This window comes from Lynx rufus, unplaced genomic scaffold (assembly GCF_022079265.1).
Source record: "Lynx rufus isolate CCGP_SWC_20201006 ecotype Redwood Valley unplaced genomic scaffold, mLynRuf1.p SCAF_3, whole genome shotgun sequence".
In the NCBI taxonomy this organism is placed as follows: Eukaryota; Metazoa; Chordata; class Mammalia; order Carnivora; family Felidae; genus Lynx; species Lynx rufus.
Window position 1 is genome coordinate 52,139,157 of NW_025814845.1, and position 19,373 is coordinate 52,158,529.

Consider the following 19,373-nt stretch of genomic DNA (forward strand, 5'->3'; position numbering starts at 1 on the left):
CTGTATTTTTTTAAAAAGGAATCAACTTTTTTAATTAATTTTTTTTTTAATTTTTTTATTTAAGAGAGTTTATGGAGGAGGAGCTGAAGGAGAAAAAAAGAATCTTAAGCAGGTTCCACACCCAGTGCTGAGCCAGGTTCGGAGCTCCATCCCACAACCCTGGGATCATGACCCAAGCCGAAATGAAGAGTCAGTCCCTCAACCGACTGAGCCACCCGGGTGCTCGAAAAAAGAAGTAACTCTTAATGACAATAATACTTACTCTTATTGTATATATTAGTCACATCCTATGTACTATATATATTATTCCCCATTTTAAAATGAGGAAAAAAATTCAAGAGTTCTATGTTGCCCTAGGGCATCACCAGCTAATGGCTGAGCATGAATTTACAACCATGTCTGTCAGACTGCAGAGCCCTTTACGCTAATACTGTTTCTCCACAAATGATTAAATGACACAAACTATTAAATGCTAAACAGCAAAAATAACTATATTGTATACATAATAGACATACCCAGAATGATCATGATTTTTCTTCTTAACCAGGTCTTCCTCATCACTTTTCAATGACTCATTCTGGGAAGAACCAGAAATTTTATCATGGTCAATAATTCTTCTAGAATCTTTAGCAGTTAAAAACTCCTGTGTTCTTGAGCTGCCTGAAGTAGTTCTCTTCTGCCCTTTAAATGGAATAGTTTTGTCCCCAATATTCTTAGATGACTGGTTTGGTTTTTCAACAGGTGTTTGTCTACTGTTGTGACACACTGACAATTCATTTCTTCTTGAAGAATTGCTATAAACAAGACCTGAAGGATTCAATGATAACCTAAAGTTAGCATAATGTTTATCCAAATTATCTGGCTCACTAAAATACCAACATTATATATATTTTCATGTAAACACATACACACACACACACATACACCAATCTCGTAGGCTATATTTATTTTCAAATTAAATTAATAAACTATGCAGCTTTTCAATTTTTAGACATATGTACCAAATTTATCACAAGCTTCCAAAACCACCCTGTCTCTGCCCACTACTCTTGTGGCCATCCTTAAGATCCTGGTATTTCCCACGGTTCCAGCTTCAGCTTCTCACTCTTATGTACCTACTTTGAGGGGCCCTTGTACTCTTAACTGTAATTACTATGTAGATGCTGGTATCATAATATTCACCTATCACTCTCCTTTAAATCTGCCCCTCTGGTTTTAGTTCCTTTCTTAACAAAAAGCACAACTATTTGCTCAAATACCTACATCAGAAATCTCAGTCAGCCAAAACTCCTGTCTCTATCTGCAATCAGTCCCCTTATCCTGTCATTTCTACATTCTTAATACCACTCAAATCCACTTCTCTCAAGCTCTCCTGCCTGTCATTAGCAGGGACTGGCATCTTATCTGGATTATTAAAGGAGCCTCTTAATTAGTTTCCCTTTCTCTAGCCTTGCCGTTCTTCAATCCATTCTTCACACTGTTTCAAGAATCATCTTAGGAAAACACAAGCTGGGTCATTACAACCTTGCTAAAGTCTTTTAGTGATAATCTGTAACTTAAGGATTACGTCCAAATATTTTCAATAATTTATTTCTACATGTAGAGTACTTATTTCGTTAATCAAAATTCTATCCTCCAAATAAACAAACTGACAAAAAAAAAAAAAAAAAAAAGCAGCCAGCAATACTGAACTATTTGCATTTCTCCAAAGCACTGGTTCTTAAAGGGTTGGTCCCAGACCAGCAGGATCAGCATCACTTAAGAGTCTGTTTGAAATGCAAATTCTCAGGCCTCACTTCAGACCCACTAAATCAGAAACTCAGAGTAGGGCCCAATACTCTGTATTTTAACAAGCCTTCCATATAACTCTGCTAAAATAATCTTTAAAAGGTCACACTCTCAGCTCCAGATCTCTGCGCATGCTACTCTGCTTGAAACATTCCATCCATCCATGGGGGCGCCTGGGTGGCGCAGTCGGTTAAGCGTCCGACTTCAGCCAGGTCACGATCTCGCGGTCCGTGAGTTCGAGCCCCGCGTCAGGTTCTGGGCTGATGGCTCGGAGCCTGGAGCCTGTTTCCGATTCTGTGTCTCCCTCTCTCTCTGCCCCTCCCCCGTTCATGCTCTGTCTCTCTCTGTCCCAAAAATAAATAAATAAACGTTGAAAAAAAAAAAATTTTAAAAAAGAAACATTCCATCCATCCTCCTCACCCCACCCAGTTACTTAACTAATTCCTAATTCATTCTTCAGGAAGCTGTCCCAAATTCCCATGCTTAAATTAGGTAGCTCTCTCTCTCAACCCTCTGATAACATTTATCATCCATCTATTTATTTACTTATCTTTCTCTTCCAGCAGACTGGCAATTCCTTGAGACCAAGTTTGCTCTTTTACCTATCTCTACATTTCCAATGCCTAACATCAGGGTCAGGACAGTGGTGAAGCAATTTTTTCCCCCAGTTCTACTGAGATATAATTGACATTAACATTGTATAAGTTCAGGGTGCGCAATGTAATAGTTTTATATATGTATATACTGCAAAATAAATACCAACAAGTAGATCTTAAAAGTTATCATAAAGTTTTTTTTTCTCATCATAAAATTAAAAAACTGAAGAAGGTTCTCACTCTCAGAGTCATGCAAGTACTGAATGTGAACACACACAATCTAGAGTCCAAACACCTCCTCGAATTTCTCATTGTATATTACTCACTTGACTCACTCTAGTACTGGTTCTACCTTACACCATTCCTGCCTCACAGTGGGCATTCAATAAATTTGTCTCAACATACACGAAAAAGCAGTTCGGCCACACATCCACTATCAGCAGCTTGGTTGCTTGATAGGGAAATAAGCAATGGATCAAGAGTCAGGAAACCTGGGTTCTATTTTTTTCCAGTTCTAGCACACAGGTCTATGACCTTAGGTGCAAGTCATATTGCTTTATTGACCTTCAGACTTTCTTTTCCTACCAGATGAAGGACTGTTTGAACTATGAGATCTACAAGTATTCCTCTTTTTTGTGGCTCCCTACTCAATCAGAAATTCAACACCTGTTTCAAAGCTGCTACACAAGTCTGTTTTGATAAGTTTCAGAGTTCTAAAACACTTATACAAGCTTTGTAAGATTTTCATTTTCTCATGTATTTACACACTCATCTGCCATAGTACAGTTTCAGGCACTTGGGGCAGAAAGGTGAGTTCCTCAAAGTAGTATCAGGAGGAGATAACATTTTATATACTAACTGCATGTCACTAAATCCTTATAATGAGGTAGATGTGTTTGTAATCATGTTACAGAGTAAGAAACTGAAAAAAATAACTTAGCCAAAGTAGAGAAATAATCATTTAAACTGAGATCTAAATCCAAAATCCAAGGAAGGGTGCAACAGAATATTTCTTTCTGCTATAATCAAGGATCCCAATGACTCAAAAATTCATAGCAACAAGGCCCCAGATGGAGTGCCACATTTGTCTAGTCTCTCACTTGTTGATCTCAATACCAGAGTCAACAGTATCCATTAAATGTTACCTTATCATCTACCATCTTTTCATGATCACCTCCCTTAAAAAAATCAAAAATGTTTCCAAAACAATAAATGTTTCACCCTGTACAGAAAAGAGATAGCACTGCAGACCTAAGAATGTTATCCTTAGAAAGACCTGCTTGCAAAGTTAGCTCTTGCCTAGCCTAGCATGTGGGAACTTCAATTTTGGGAGGGTTCCCATCATTTCCTAACTGACAAATGTAGTTTAGTGTGCCTAAACTGCTTGTGCAAAAAATACAGTTTATGTCAAATACTTGCTTTCCTTCAGGGAGTTGAATTTTAGTACTTGCTAGGCAGAGTGCCTAGGTGACTACCTCCAGTAAAAGTCTTGAGCATTAATCCCTAATGAGCTTCCCTAGTAGACAACATTTTATACATCTGTCGCAAATATCATTGCTGGAGGAACTATGTGCCTCTGGTAAGAATCCATTGGGAGAGGGCTGCTTCAGACTTTGCCCATGTACTTTTTTTCTGATTTTCCTTTGTATCCTTCTGATGTTAAGGAAACTTCAAACTTCTACTATCACTTCTCTCACTTCACTTTCACCTGATGTTGTTGCTTACTATTTTCATGGAGGAAAAACAATAGAAAAGCAGATCTTTATCTTTCCACCCTCAATTCTACCAAACTACTTCCATCTGTATACTAGATCACAGTCCTGTCCTTGCCTACTCAAGGACTGTGATCTAGATTTATTCTCTACCTTTCTATGAGGTCATTTTATTTTTTTTAATTTTTTTACTTTTTGTATTCAGGAGTCATTTCAAAGTTTTCATTTATATTCCAGTTAGTTAACATTTCAGGTATACAACACTTCCATACTGTTCATCAGGACAGGTGCACTCCTTAATTCCCATCATCTATTTCACCCATCCCCCCACTCACCTCCCTTCTGGTAACCATCAGTTTGTTTTCTATAATTAAGAGTCTGTTTCTTGGTTTGCACCCCCCTCTTTCCCTTTGTTCATTTCTTTTGTTTCTTAAATTCCACATATAAGTGAAATCATATGGTATTTATCTTTCTCTGACTGACTTATTTTGCTTAGCATAATACTCTCTAGCTCCATCCATGTCGTTGCAAATGGCAGGATTTCATTTTTTTATGGCTCAGTAATATTGCTTGTGTGTGTGTGTATCTTCTTTAACCATTCATCAGTTGATGGACACTTGAGCCGTTTCCATAATTTGGCTATTGTAGATAATGTTGCTATAAACACTGGGGTGCATGTACCCTTTGAGTTAGTATTTCTATATTCTTTGGGTGAATACCTAGTAGTGCAATTGCTATATTATATCTATTTTTAACTTTTTGAGAAACCTCCATGCTATTTTCCACAGTGGCCGCACTGGTTTACATTCCCATCAACAGTGCAAGAGGGTTCTCCTTTTCTACATTCTATGGGGTTATTTTAAATAAGCAGATAAACATGTGTAATATCTTATAATTAAAAAAACAAAAAAACAAAAAACCTTCCCTTAGCCCTGTATCTGCTATGCTCCTTTATCTTACTGTCTCTCCTTCTTCCCTTCCAACTCTCTCTTGAAACCACTCCAATCAGGCTTTTGATCCAATCATTCCACAGAAACCATTTTTATCAAAGTGACCAACAGCCTCCATGTGGCCCAAAATTATACTGTCAATTCTTAAACCTCAACTACTTCAGACCATTAGCAGTATTTTAGAAAGTTCATCACTCAATCCTTAATTAAAATGCTTTCATCACTTTGCTTCCATAACCCTAAGTTCTCTTCATTTTCCTTTAATCTTACTAACTGCGCATGTTTAGTTTCTTTTGATGGATCTTCCCACTCCTTCCCAACTCCTAACACTGGTGTCCCCAACTTAATCCTTGGCTTATTTTTCTTTGCCAGGTTCAGTCTATCATTAGGAGATTTCAAGCAGTCCTAAAGTTTTAAATTCATCTATATATTGATAAGTCCCCAATTATTTATGTCCTCCCAGATCCTTCCCCCTAACTTTAAACTCATTAACCAGGCTATCTCTACGATGTATCTATCACAACCTCAAATCTTGATATCCTTCGCAAATCTGCTTCTCTCATACTTTTCCTCATCTCACTAAACAGTAGAGTTCCATTATTCTATTTGTTCAGGCAAAAAAAAAACACAAAAAACAAAAAACTGAGTCATGCTAGACTCCTGGTTTTCTCTCTTACTCTACTCCATTAATAATGAATCCAACCACTTTTCATCTCTTCTGTCCAACAATATCTTAACTAGTGTTCATGTTTCCACTTTTGCCAAGCCCTAGCTTCCTCTCTACAGAAGTAAGGATAATTCTTTTACAAGATGACTCAATCAGGGGACCTGGGTGGCTCAGTCAGTTAAGCATCCGACTCTTGATTTCAGCTCAGGTCATGATCTCACAGTTCGTGAGTCTGAGCAGCAAGGTGCATGGTCAGTGCAGAGCCTGCTTCGGAATCTCTCTCTCCCTCTCTCTCTCTGCCCCTCCCCTGCTCGTTCTCTCACTCTCTCAAAAAAATAAATGAACTTAAAAATTAAAAAAAAAAAAAAAAAAAAAAGGATGACTCAATCAAGTCACTTAAATTTTAATTTATTGCTTAAAATCTTCCAGGAGTTTCCCAATACACTTTTTCTAAACTCTCTACCACAGCCTGCCTCTCTGACTTCACCTCTCCTGGCTTACTCTTTTTTAGCCATACTGGCCTTCTTGAATTCTTCAAAGATGTCAAGTAAGCTCCATCAGAACCTTTATAAATACTGTTCCCTTGGTCTGAAATGTTCCACACCAAGTTATTTGTATGGCTCCCCTCTTCATATTTGTGATATGTGCTCTGAAAGATCAAAATGGACTCTTACTGCTTCTGTTCTATCTTTTCATCCACCCCTACTTCTGTCAACTACTTCCCATTTCTATCCTTTATCTGCTTAATTTTTCTTTATTACCTATCACTGCATGAATTATACATCTATATTGCTGGTCTTCCTCCACTAGAATGTAAGTCCCATGAGACAGAGGTTTGTTTTCTAGATATATCCCTATATCTAGAATACAGTATAGAATAGAGTCCAAATGAAGATTTGCATACTTAACTGATTTAATATTTCTATTAACGATCCAATTTAACTTTGTTCTCATAAGATTTTTCTGTGGAAAATGGTTGTATAAAACAAAGTCTCTCATAGAATGACTTTTTGGAGCTCTCAATGAACATAATTTAAATAAAATACTTACTACTCTGCTCTGACTTTACCACCCACCAATTAGATGGACGCCTCGAAATTCTTCGACTTCTTGTAATAGTTGAAGTCACCTCATCAGGTACAAGTTTGTTCTTCTTGGATCCACTGGAAAATTGTTTCTTTTTATATTCTTTAGCTTTTTTCTGATTCTCTGCATAAGGAACACTGGTGCTATTTTTCTTGCTTCCTAAATTAAACCATTAAAACAATTTACAATCTATTGAACCAAAGAGTTTTCAGAAAATCACAATAGGTAAAAAAACAAACAAACAAACAAACAAACAAACTCAATTATAGGAATATCTTAAATTTATCCAGTGAGCTTCTTTTCACCTTTTTTTTTTTTTAAGTCAAATGTTCTCAATAAGATCTGTCAGTTAAATGAAACTTTTCACACTGCTTGATGACTAACATATACTTGACATATGAATTCAGGATGAAGCCAATGTTACAGTAGGCAATGAAACTGGCAAAAGTGCTACCCAGCATTAGCTACTCTAGATACAATCTAAGTTTTTGATACTCTAGATACAATCTAAGTTTTTGATACACCAAGTATGGTTCACAGATCAGTTGTATCAGCATCACCTGGGAGAGACTGTTTAGAAATACAGAACCTTGGGTCCCACCTCGCACCTATTAAATCAGCTTATGAATCAGTATGCTAACAAAATCCTCAGGGAATTCAAATGCATATGTAAGTTTGAAAAGCACTATTCTACGTGTTTTAGTCATTCTCCCAGTTAAACTGGATTGAGTGGAGAGAAGAGAAAACGAGCCAAATTATGTCAAGATTCCTTACAGTGGTATCACTCTCCAATTCCAGTTTGAGAATAAGTTACAGGATTTGGCAATGTTCTGAATTTGAGATAAAGAGAATGATTTATGCTTATAAAAGGAGTAAAAGAAAAATAGTAGCCTTAATAATGTGAACCAGGCACAAAAAAGTTGATGAAAAGGAAAGAATATACCTTACCAATACTGTGTTTAATATTAGAATCAACCAATACTTGCCAAGTAATGAGAATGGGAGATACTGGAAGAGTCACCACAGACAGTAAAAACTCGACAATAAAGGAGGTATTTTAGGGAGTGGATATAGAAAATAATAAAAGGGTCAGTTTTACAAAACACTAAAGCAAAAATAGAGAACTTTCAACATGGTTGCCACTAGGGGCACTGGGTGGCTCAGTCAGTACTCTTGATTTCAGCCCAGGTCAAGTTCCAGGTTGGGGGAGGAACCTGCTTAAGATTCCCCGCCCCCCCCCCCAGATTTGCGTTCCTAAGCTTTCAAAACAAAACAAAAACAAAAACAAACATAGTTACCACTAATAAGTGGTTTAAGGAATTATCTGTAAAATGGCAAGAATCCTCAGCAGTGAGCATCACTTTCAGGCCTACTATGTGTCCACCCTCATTTTTCATTCTCCAACTCCTTTTCTTCTATGTTTCCCTTTTTCACTTTCCCTTATATTTATCAGAAGTATTCTCAGGAACTGTTCTAATAAATGAGAGGTGCTCATGATTTCAGAGATAACTGCCCATGTTCACGAACCGACTTAAAAAAAAAATCAGTGTGAACAATGGAAAAAGGGAAAAGAATCTGAGGAGGAAAATGCTATCACCGAAGACTTATTCAGACAGTGATACAGAAAAAGAATATCATACAAAGTCAAAAACAAACCGATTATTTCAGAAACTAATTTCAGTTCAGGGAAGATTAGAAACTGAATGACAAACAATTTAGAAAACTAATAAACAAGAATACATAAAGAAGATATAATTGATATGTGAACAGACAGTAAAGTGAAGATAGTTGACTTAGAACTGAGGAAATATATGTCCTAAGTAGGGCAATGGCCAGAAAAAGAGGTGACTCACAAGCGATAAATATCTACTACTGTAGAAAATTTTGCATATTTACACATAAAGAAGTATCGTTCTGAAGGTGGGACACGTTTTAATAAACAGCAAAATTATTCATCCAAAATAGAGTAATATTTCTGTCATTGATTAAAAATGTATGCCAATGACCCATAGAGATAACTGCTAAGGCTAAGATCTGAGGGATATTTTAGGAATAGGACAGATACAGTTCCTGTTCTCATGGAGCTTTCAGTCTAAACGCCAGAAGGAAAGATGGAAATTCAGCAACTAATTACATGTGTGATAAAATACAAAGGACGCTAATGGAGCATACACAGGAACATACCAGGGTGGCAAGTAATAAGTGGTATTTTAACTGAACACAAAACTTGGAAAGCTTGGAAAAATTAGGAAAATTTTTCTAAAGGGCCCACAGTTGAGACAGCAGTTTGTTCACAGAACTGAAAGAAATTCATTATAAAGCAACCCAGGAGATGAATCTGGAGAGTATTAAGAAGCCAGAGGGTTTGTGCATAAACTGCTACAATAATCTAAGAAATAAATGACTCTAACTTGGCTAAAAAGAATAGCAAGAGGCATGGAGAGAAGTAACAGATATGAAAGCTACTTAGGGAGAAGTCAAAAGACTTAATTAACTTTATACAGGTTGCTAAGTAAAGGAAAGACAAGTTAAAGATGATTCGAGTTTCCTTCCTGAGCTATTAGATTTATTATGGTCCCATTTATGAAGACAGGAAAACAAAAGAAGGAGAAGTTTGGAAGAATTTAGTTTCCAACACATTCAGTTTAAGAAGCCTGAGAGACATCAAAACTGGAAAAGTCCACTGCCTCAAAATAAATCATCAGTTTAGGCATTACAAATCTGTCAAGTGCCTTTTTGTTGTTGTTTTTTTTTAATGCTTATTTCTTTTTGAGAGAGAGAGACAGAGTTCGAGGAGCAGGGAAGGGGCAGAGAGAGATGGAGACAGAATCCAGAGCAGGCTCCAGACTCTAAGCTGTCAGCAGAGAGCCTGATGAGGAGCTTGAACTCACGAGCCACGAGATCATGACCTGAGCCGAAGTCTGACGCTTAACCAACTTAGCCACCCAGGTGCCCCTGTCAAGTGCCTTTTGAATTAAAAAAAAAAAAAAGAAAAAAAAAAAGAAAATCTTCAGAGTAAAAATATCTTTGGATTTAAATTATCTTCATATTATTAGTCTTTGAAAACTGACATGGTTGGCAGAATAATGGCCTCCCAAAGATGTACTCACCCAATCCACAAATCTGTGAAAATATTACCTTACATGGCAAGAGACTTTGAGGAAATGATTAAAGTTATAAACCTTAAAACAGGGAGATTATCCTGAATTATCTAGGCTGGCCCAATCTACTTACATGTGTTCTTAGAAGTAGTGGTCAGAAAGATGGGACAACGGAAGATACAAAAAAAATTGGAAATGCGAGAAGGCTGGTATTGCTGGCTTTGAGGATGAAAGAAGGGAGCTATGATTCAAGGAACAGAAGCAACTTCAAGAGGCTGGAAAAGATAAGGATACAGATTCTCTCCTAGAATTATCAGAAACAAAAGACACCTTGTCAACACATTGATTTTAGTCCAGTGAGATCAATTTCAGATTTCCAACCCAAAGAACTATAATAAATGTATGTTGTTTTAAGTCACTAAGTATGGGGTAATTTGTTATGACAGTGATAGAAAATTAATTGGTAATTAATCAGACATTATATTCACTAACCAATCTAGATAAGGAAGAATTTAATATAACTGAAAATTAGTGTGAAGAATTTTGCATTCAATAAATGTTTAACACTTATAATTAGAGTCTCCTTCAAGTATACTTTCTTGATACAATGTTTTTTCCTAAGAACTTATGGATAAATAAAAATTTTGTACCTTCAAATTTTATGAATTCATATTCTACTTAAGGGACTAATAAGAAAAAAAATTTCCTATAATATAATCTCAGTTTAGTCAGAGATTCTTTATATTTTCTTCAAATAGCCAGCTGCTAATGAGAAAGTAAAGGAAGAACAAAAAAAAAAAAAAAAAAGGAAGGGACGAAGTGGGGGGGAGGGAGGAAGAAGGAAGGAAGGAAGGAAGGAAGGAAGGAAGGAAGGAAGGGAAGGAAAGAAGGAAGGAAGGAAAAATAATTCCAACAAAAATCACCTGGGACATGTCAGGCATTTACAAAAGAGGTCCACAAAATAGAGAAGGTAGCTTTTTTTCCCCTTTATTTTAAGCAGAATTTTTCAAGTACACAAAGGTACACATGGACAAAACTATTATTTCAGGTAATATAAAGTCTATGATATAGATTACACAAAAAGAAAGCTAAAATAATTAGGTAATTATTAAAGTGGAATTTCTTTTCACAACAACTAGCTTAAATACTGTGCTTTAATATACTTTCTCCCAGGAGTGCCTGGGAGTTAGTTGAACTTCCAACTTCAGCTCAGGTCATGATCTCATAATTTGTGAGTTCAAGCCCCACATCAGGCTCTATGCTGACAGCTCAGAGCCTGGAGCCTACTTCAGATTCTGTGTCTCCCTCTCTCCCTGCCCCTCCCCTGCTCACGCTCTCTCTCAAAGTAAACATTAAAAAAAAAATTAATATACTTTCTCCCTTCTGTATCAGCAATACAATATAGTCATCTAGAATCTCTAAGTACAAAAGCATTTTTACTTACTTCAAAACTTCTTAATAGTGTTGAAAAAATATGGGCTCTACGATGGGACAGATCCTGAGCCAGCATATTTTAACCATGAGTATTTTCTAATTTATGGGATTGTCAAGAAGGATTAAATTATGTTATGTACACCTAAAGTGTCTAATACATTTGTTAAGTGCTTTCCATTCCATTAACTAAAGAAATTCTGTAAGAATGACGATCTTTTCTATTACTTAAAAAGTGGTACAAAGAAAATAAATAGATCTAGAAGACAGTGCCATCATTATACCTCAATCACTATAAAATGGGTAGCCATGTAAGGAGAGTAACGACACTTCAGACTGAGAGAATCCCAGTTTATGCTTCCTGTCCTGACATTCCTCTCATTCTCAAGTGTCCCAGTTTGGATGATAAATAATACAGTGATCCAAGATAAAAAGACCTATTGAGCTATTAGTTAGATAACTGTTCTGTGTGATTCCATTATTGTCCTGTGAATGTACAGGCATACCTGTTGGTCTACAGATACTACTGGATTGATTTTTTTTAATGGCAATAATTGTGTCTTAATAATCTTTGTAATTTCAGTGTCTAATACAGTGTCTGGCAATTGAGTGAATATTAGATAAATGAGTATAGATGAATACGAAAATGATATAAAAGAGTATAATGTTTTATCCTATAAGAAATACTCCCATACTACCCTGGGTTTTTTTCCCAGTTTATATTTTAATAAACCTCTAAGAATACATGATGCTGTCTTATTCATATTCTGGTAACCACCTGATTTACGGGCCTTTCCCCTTCACTTCTTCCTTTACATGTGCGCCATCTTAGAAGCTACACAAAACTCAAGTGACTCAGAATTGAATTATATGTAAAATAGACATTCTAGAAAAGAGCCTACAGATTTAGGTTTACTTTGCCTACTTTCCAAAGCTAAATAGAAATAGTATAAAAACATAAAGCAGTAGAATAATGTTTATAGTTATACTTAATATAAAACACTTACCTACGGGCAGCACCTGTTTTTTGGAAACGGCAACATTTATCGTATCTTCACACTCTTCCATATTTCTGTCTGAATTTCTTTGTAACTTATCTTGGGTGATATGTGACATATTTGTATTTTTATCTTTAGATTGTTCTGTATCAACCTGTTCTTCAAGTACATTGGCCTTAAATTTTCTTCTCTGTTTTTGTCTTATAGTCCTTCTGTTTCCAGATGATTTCTCTGCATTCTCATAATACAGTTCATATTTTGCAGATCTACAATGATTTTCCATTTCATTTGACAAAGCACAACCCTTATTCACTCCTTTTTGTTCAGAGGGCTGAGATCTCCCTACTGGGTGAGCTTTGCCAGAACGTTTGTCACTTGTCAAATCTGCAGTTGATACACTGTGATGTTTTTCTTTTGACTTTTTACTTTGAAGGAGTGCAGTGTTCTCTGCAGGGGTTACTGTGCATTGTTTCAGAGGCCCCGCCCTTCTGGGTATAGTAATCCAAGATGTATTGGCAAAACTTCTTTCTGATTCATCAATTATAAATTCATCCTCTAACAACTTTAGATCATTTGAAGGAGATGAATGAGGTGGAGCAGTTGCCATATGCCTAACAACAGGACTAAAACAGAACGTTACAATAAATAATAACTCAAAAAAGAGTTTTTACCTTTGCTTTCTGGAAAAAAGTAAAATAATCTGTGTAGGAATAAAATCTATGTATCTTTTAAAGAAGAGTTCACATCTCAATTTTCCCTTACCCTTGAAAATCCCTCTCCTTTTACATTTCTATAATACCTGATTATACTCATTTATAATACTAATGAGATCAAAGAAAATTTAGAGCTGCAAGAGAGCCTAGACATCAACTAATTCAATGTCTCATTATATATATATATATATATATATATATATATATATATATCAAAAAGTTGAAACCCAGAAATGTGTTAAATATAGCTCAGATACACTGACTGACAGTCCCAAATGCATGCTGTTATTATTTATAATGTTATACTAATTATATGTTTGTATAGATGTATACAGATCTCTTAGGGCCCAGATTTCTTCACATCCAAAACAAGATTATTTCCGAGACACCTTCAAATCTGATACTCTAAGAAAACACTAGTAAATTTTACATTAAATTATATTATGTAAAAATTCACTCCAAGTTTGAATAATTCACACATTTTCAAATTTAACATTGTAATCATGGTATAGAAATAAATGTAATGTATCTAGAAAGGTAAACAATTGGGATTAAACAGCATCTTTTCCAATTAGTTGAGAAAGCTTTCTGGAGAATGAAGGAATTATTCAAAGGAATAGTAATCTGATGGTACTCTTTTGCATTTCCTTCCTTTTTAAAGCAACAGCCTCAAGCAAACCAGGTACTGAAGTGAGACATGCATAAATAAAAACTTAGGGTAAACATCCAAACTCCAAAGCTAGCACATGCACTCCTGTTTCTGCCTTTTTCACTTGAGTAAGGATACTTAACCATTCTTACACACAAAAGAAGCAAAGCTAGAATGGAAGACTTAGATTACTATGTCTGTTTTTTCTGTCTTTTCATTAATAAGATATACAAAGGGGCGCCTGGGTGGCGCAGTCGGTTAAGCGTCCGACTTCAGCCAGGTCACGATCTCGCGGTCCGTGAGTTCGAGCCCCGCGTCGGGCTCTGGGCTGATGGCTCAGAGCCTGGAGCCTGTTTCCGATTCTGTGTCTCCCTCTCTCTCTGCCCCTCCCCCGTTCATGCTCTGTCTCTCTCTGTCCCAGAAATAAATAAACGTTGAAAAAAAAAAAAAAATTTAATAAGATATACAAAAAGATTATGAAATGAAAATGCCTTCTCTATTTCTCTAATCTCAAATCTGTGATAAATCTAGTAACGTAAATCTTCTAAATATACATACTAAGAAACATACTATCTTCTAATAGGTAGAGCTTTAGCAAGTTTATGTAACTAGAAAATTTTAGAAATCTAATGAAAAACAAAGTCAATATAAATAGAAGACCACAATGAATGAAACAGAAATAGAAATGTTAGTTTTCAACATTTAAAGAAATAGGCAATCTGGGGGCCTATTGGGTGGCTCAACTGGGTAGGCCAATCTGGGTGGCTCAGTTGGTTAAGCATCCAACTTCAGCTCAGGTCATGATCTCGCAGTCCGTGAGTTCGAGCCCCACATCGGGCTCTGTGCTGACAGCTCAAAGCCTGGAGCCTGTTTCAGATTCTGTGGTCTCCCTTTCTCTCTGACCCTCCCCCGTTCATGCTTTCTCTCTGTCTCAAAAATAAATAAACGTTAAAAAGAAATAGCCAATCTGTTACAGATTTGATTTGTTTTATTGTATATAACTCATAATATCTATTCATTTTTCATAATATATAGAAGTAATGCTAAGAACTTAAAAATTAAGATTTCCCAAACCAGCCAGTAAGAATTCTCTATATCTGCTCCTCTATTCCACTTCAAGGGACTTCCATAATATCAAGATCATTCAAACTGAAGATATGCTTAGGCACAACATTGATACCTGCTCAGACTGAATGTTTGTATACTTCCAAAATTCATAAACTGAAACCTAATCCCCATTGGGATGGTATTTGGGAGTGGGGCCTTTATGACAACAGAACACTTATGAATGGAAGTAATACCCTCATAAAAGAAGCAAGCCTCAGAGAGCCCCCTTGTCACCTTCTGCCATATAAGGTTAGAGTAAGAAGACAGCCATCCATGAAATAAGAAGCAGATGTCACCAGGAGAGAAAAAGGAGACTGGCACATGACAAGGGAAAATGGTATGCCAATATAGGGACAAATGCAAATGTGCATGACCAAGCTGGCAAAAAGAGTTAACTAGGGAGAGTAAAGGCCGTAAACACCAGCTAGTAAATCTGAAGTTTATATAAGCCAGTAGTTCTCAACCCTAGCTGCCATTAATTCTAGTTAACTCTACTGTGCAGTCACAGTTAAGAATCACTGAATCACAAGAACAGATTAAAACTTATTTTAGGACTATACATTTATTAACACAAGCAGAAGAAAAGGAAAAAAGACTTAAAACCTGTAATAGTGAAATACACCATGACATAATTCTATTTCTAAATACTGTCTTCATTCTGTGATATCATACAAACTAGAAAGTGCTAATATGGGGCACCTGGGTTGCTCAGTTGGTTAAACATCCGACTGTTGATCTAGACTCAGATCATGATCTCACAGTTCATGGGATGGAGCCCCACACTGGGCTCTGCACTGACAGAGTGGAGCCTGCTGAGGATTCCCACCCTCTCTCTCAAAATAAATTAATAATTAAATAAACTCAAAGAAAAGAGAAAAGAAAAGAAAAGAAAAAAGAGAGCGAGCTAATGGGCAAAAGAAATGAAAGCTGAATAAACTTATTTTCTTTCACAGTTAACTTAGTATTTATTAAATGATGGTTTTGGAGGTCATTTGCTGGTAAGAAACTACACACTCCTTATGGGTTGGGCACAATTTCAATTAAAATTTGTGCCAATTAAGATTAACTTCTAGTTGAATAGCATTAAGAATCCATGACACTGTTCACAGAATATAAAACCAAACATCTCAAAGGACAGTTTCTTAATAACTCACCTGGATTCACTTTTTCTTTTTACAGTTTCTAAAAACAGTGCTGAAAAACTCTTTTTAGTTTGTGGTTGAACTTCATATTCTGAATCTTGTACTCTTTTCTGAGATGTTCTTGACGATTTCCTCTCTTGTGGTTTTTCTGATACTTTATCCTCTGTTTCTGATAATTCATTTGGTATTTCTACTTTCTTCGAAACATTTTTATCTTCAAAATTTAACCTAAAAGGTAAAAGGACAGCAAGGTGAAGACTGTCAAAGTTTGTTCAGTTAGGAGTTTTCCTGAATTACCTTTCAGTTAAGAATACAGACTGCTTACAAAATTTTCTACTAGACCTTTATTTAAAATCTGTAAGTGCTGATTTATAACCTCTTAAAATATACAAGGCAAGTGCCCAGGAAAATTAAATTCCTTATTAGTCCATGGGAAAAAGTAAGAGAACAGGCCAAGAAAATCTATAGCTTAGAGCACTAGTTCTCAAACAGTAAAATTTTGAATCATCTGAAGAGTTTAAAATGTAGATTCTTATTCATCAGGACTAGAGAGGGTTTGAAATTCTGCATTTTTAACAAGTTTCCAGATAATGCACTGCTCTAGATACTGAGCCATAGACCACATTTTGAATAGCAAAATCTTAGAATGTACTTAACTTCTTGGCTCCAAGAATAACACAAGACACCAGACAGATATTAGTTACACTCACTGCAAAGGTCCCAACAGCAAAGGACTTTGAATGATCTACTTTTCTTCTTAAAGGCCAAAATGGTTCCCAAGAAATAGACATGGGTTTACCACAACTTATCCTCAAAATACTTATCCTTTGTTACCCTAGAAATGACCTGAGCACACCTATCCTTGTAATTACAAATAACATAGAGAAAATACTCTTAGGAGTTATAGAAAATTTATCATTAGAAGAAAATACTTTTTTTCCACAGAAAAGTTTACCCACAAACTTCTCTGAAATATACTGTAAGCTTTCCTATTATTAAATATAAACTGAAATATGTTATGCTCTTCTCCTAATATGTTAATATTCCTCAATACTTACTATAAAATACAAAAAAGACCAAATTACTTACTCTTTAATATAAAAGGTAAAAATTTTTTAAACAGGATGACTATTACTTAAGTAAATAAAAATTCACCTTTTTCTGGTTTTAAGAGAAATCTCTGTACTTGAAGACAATGTATTTACTGACTTTTCAGAAGTGTAGGTCTTTCTGTTTTGGGCAATAGATGAGACAGCACTTTGAGATACACATGTTTTTGCATCCAAAAGAACGAAAGGTGAACCAACAGATAAGTAAAATTCTTCATCAACTCCACCGTGATGACCTTTTAGTTTTTCACTTGACATTTTTCTTGAGTCAGGTGTATTTTTAGAACCAACATCAGTTGCCAAAATTTGCTGATGAACTTCATGGTCCTGAACTAGAAGAAAATTATATAAAGATATCAAAAAATAATATTAGAGCCAAATGTGCTTTTTAAAATTCAGCAAGTTAGAAATGAGTTTTCAAAAGACTCGCAGTTCATTAAGTTTATAATCAAAGATCTATGATTAAAATATGCAAGTGCTTTAAAAGTTCTAATTTATGAAATTAACGAATGTGAAGATGTATTTGATCCATGCTCTGAAGTTTTGAAATGACAAAAATTCTCAACAGAAATTCACAATTCTATGGAAAGTCAATTTACTCAAGATTTGACTAAATCTATACACAGCTAAAATAATAAAGTAATCTTAGAGAATTATGACATTTGATCTTTAGGTCAGTAAATTTAGTGGGGATGCCTGGGTGGCTCAGTTGGTTAAATGTCTGACTCTTGATTTTGGCTCAGGTCATGATCTCACGGTTTGTGGGATACAGCCCTGCATCAGCCTCTGGGCAGACATCGTGGAACCTGCTTGGGATTCTCTCTCTCTCACTCTCTCTCTGCCCCTTCCCCACTTGCTCATGCTCTCTCTCTCTCTCTCAAAATAAATAAATAAACTTTGAAAAAATAAGTCAGTAAACTAGGGCAGCTAAATGACCACATTTGTACATATACATACACATATAGAGACATAACAGATGTGTATAGAGATACATAAAAAATTATATGTACATATATAAAGATATACATAAAATATATTCTTTATACATAATATTTGTATACATATACATACATATATACACATACCTTTATATATTTATACACACACACACACACACACTCTATTCTCTTAGCCGTATGCCTCCAAATGTCAAAAAAAGTAGAACTGCAGGGGAGTATTCATATTGATTTATATCCTTAACAAGCAAATATTAAAAATTTTAAATACAATCAAAAAAGGGCTTTTGGAAGATTTACGGAACAAGACAGCATACTCAGCTTTCCCTGCTTTTCCCTCTAAATTCCCTGGTAATTACCCATGAAACAATAAGAGAACTCTGAAAGCTGGAAGGGAAAAGGAGTATTTGCTAGGAACCTCAAGCCTTAAGCCACCAAAGACAATATGATGAATCCCTTGGGTTTTCTTTTAATCTCCCGTGTACCCCCAGACTGGGTTCTAGAGATTCCTGCGATCCAGAACCACCAGTAGGCATAGGAGAAAAAACAGCCTACATTCTCCGGCCAATAGACCTGCAGAAAGGAAACACAACAAAGACCTAATGGGGAACCCCAACGCCCATTCCACAACTTGGGCCACTAACTACTCCATTCTGCAGTGGCAGTGTCAGAGCAGCAAAGACTCAGGCCCCACTCCATAAGTTCTATAGGACAGCAGTAGCAGAGGAGCAAAGTACTGGACTAACCCTGTGCCTGGACCAACCTAGTCTCCAGTTAACAATCAAGAATAGCAGGCTATATGATCCACAAAGAGCTGCAGAATACTAAAGCCTTTTACCTTCCCAACCACTGCTTCCCAGACCAAGGTGACATTCTGAACCACAGTTAGTACACCCCAGGCCTTGCTTCACAACAAGGGCACCAATGGACAGTCTAAACTACGGCAGGAAAAACATAAAAGAATCCTACACCCCCATCCTGTCCTCCACCTGTCTCAAATTTAAGGAGATCCAATCCCAACAGCTTCTGACCCCAGCCCCCACGTGAGTGAATGAGGACATGGGGTACCAAGGAAAGCACCTTCCATTCACTTGACATAGCACCAGCAAGAACTGACCTGGAATCTCAGCAGCATCAGAAAATCAAACAGACCAAAACACCACTGCTTCGGACTCTAACACTTAATTGTCACTAGAAATAAAACCCCCAAAAGTAGGCAAGAACCTACACAATAAACCAAAACAAGGCAACTATGTGCTATATAAGAAATGATTTAAATACAATCAAGAGTCTATTAAAATAATAACCAAAATGTCAAGAATATAATCAAAATGACTCATTATACAAAACCCAGAAAAACATAACCTG

General features: G+C 36.1%; 1 protein-coding gene across 5 annotated transcripts in view; it reads right to left on the reverse strand.

The window, feature by feature from the left end:
- CENPC (centromere protein C) overlaps window positions 1–19,373 on the reverse strand; it is an 81,874-nt gene that overhangs the window by 44,075 nt on the left and 18,426 nt on the right. For 4 of the 5 annotated variants that reach the window (XR_006964303.1, XM_047091153.1, XM_047091154.1 and 1 more), the window contains exons 6-10: window positions 17,096–17,381; window positions 15,953–16,168; window positions 12,339–12,952; window positions 6,764–6,958; window positions 516–807 (exon numbers count right to left, since the gene is read on the reverse strand). Coding sequence is in view for 4 of the 5 variants with exons in the window: in XM_047091153.1 (XP_046947109.1) it covers window positions 516–807; window positions 6,764–6,958; window positions 12,339–12,952; window positions 15,953–16,168; window positions 17,096–17,381 (1,603 nt within the window). In the remaining variant the exon portion in view is untranslated. The remainder of the gene's footprint in view (window positions 1–515; window positions 808–6,763; window positions 6,959–12,338; window positions 12,953–15,952; window positions 16,169–17,095; window positions 17,382–19,373) is intronic. The other variant, XM_047091152.1, reaches the window with a different exon arrangement.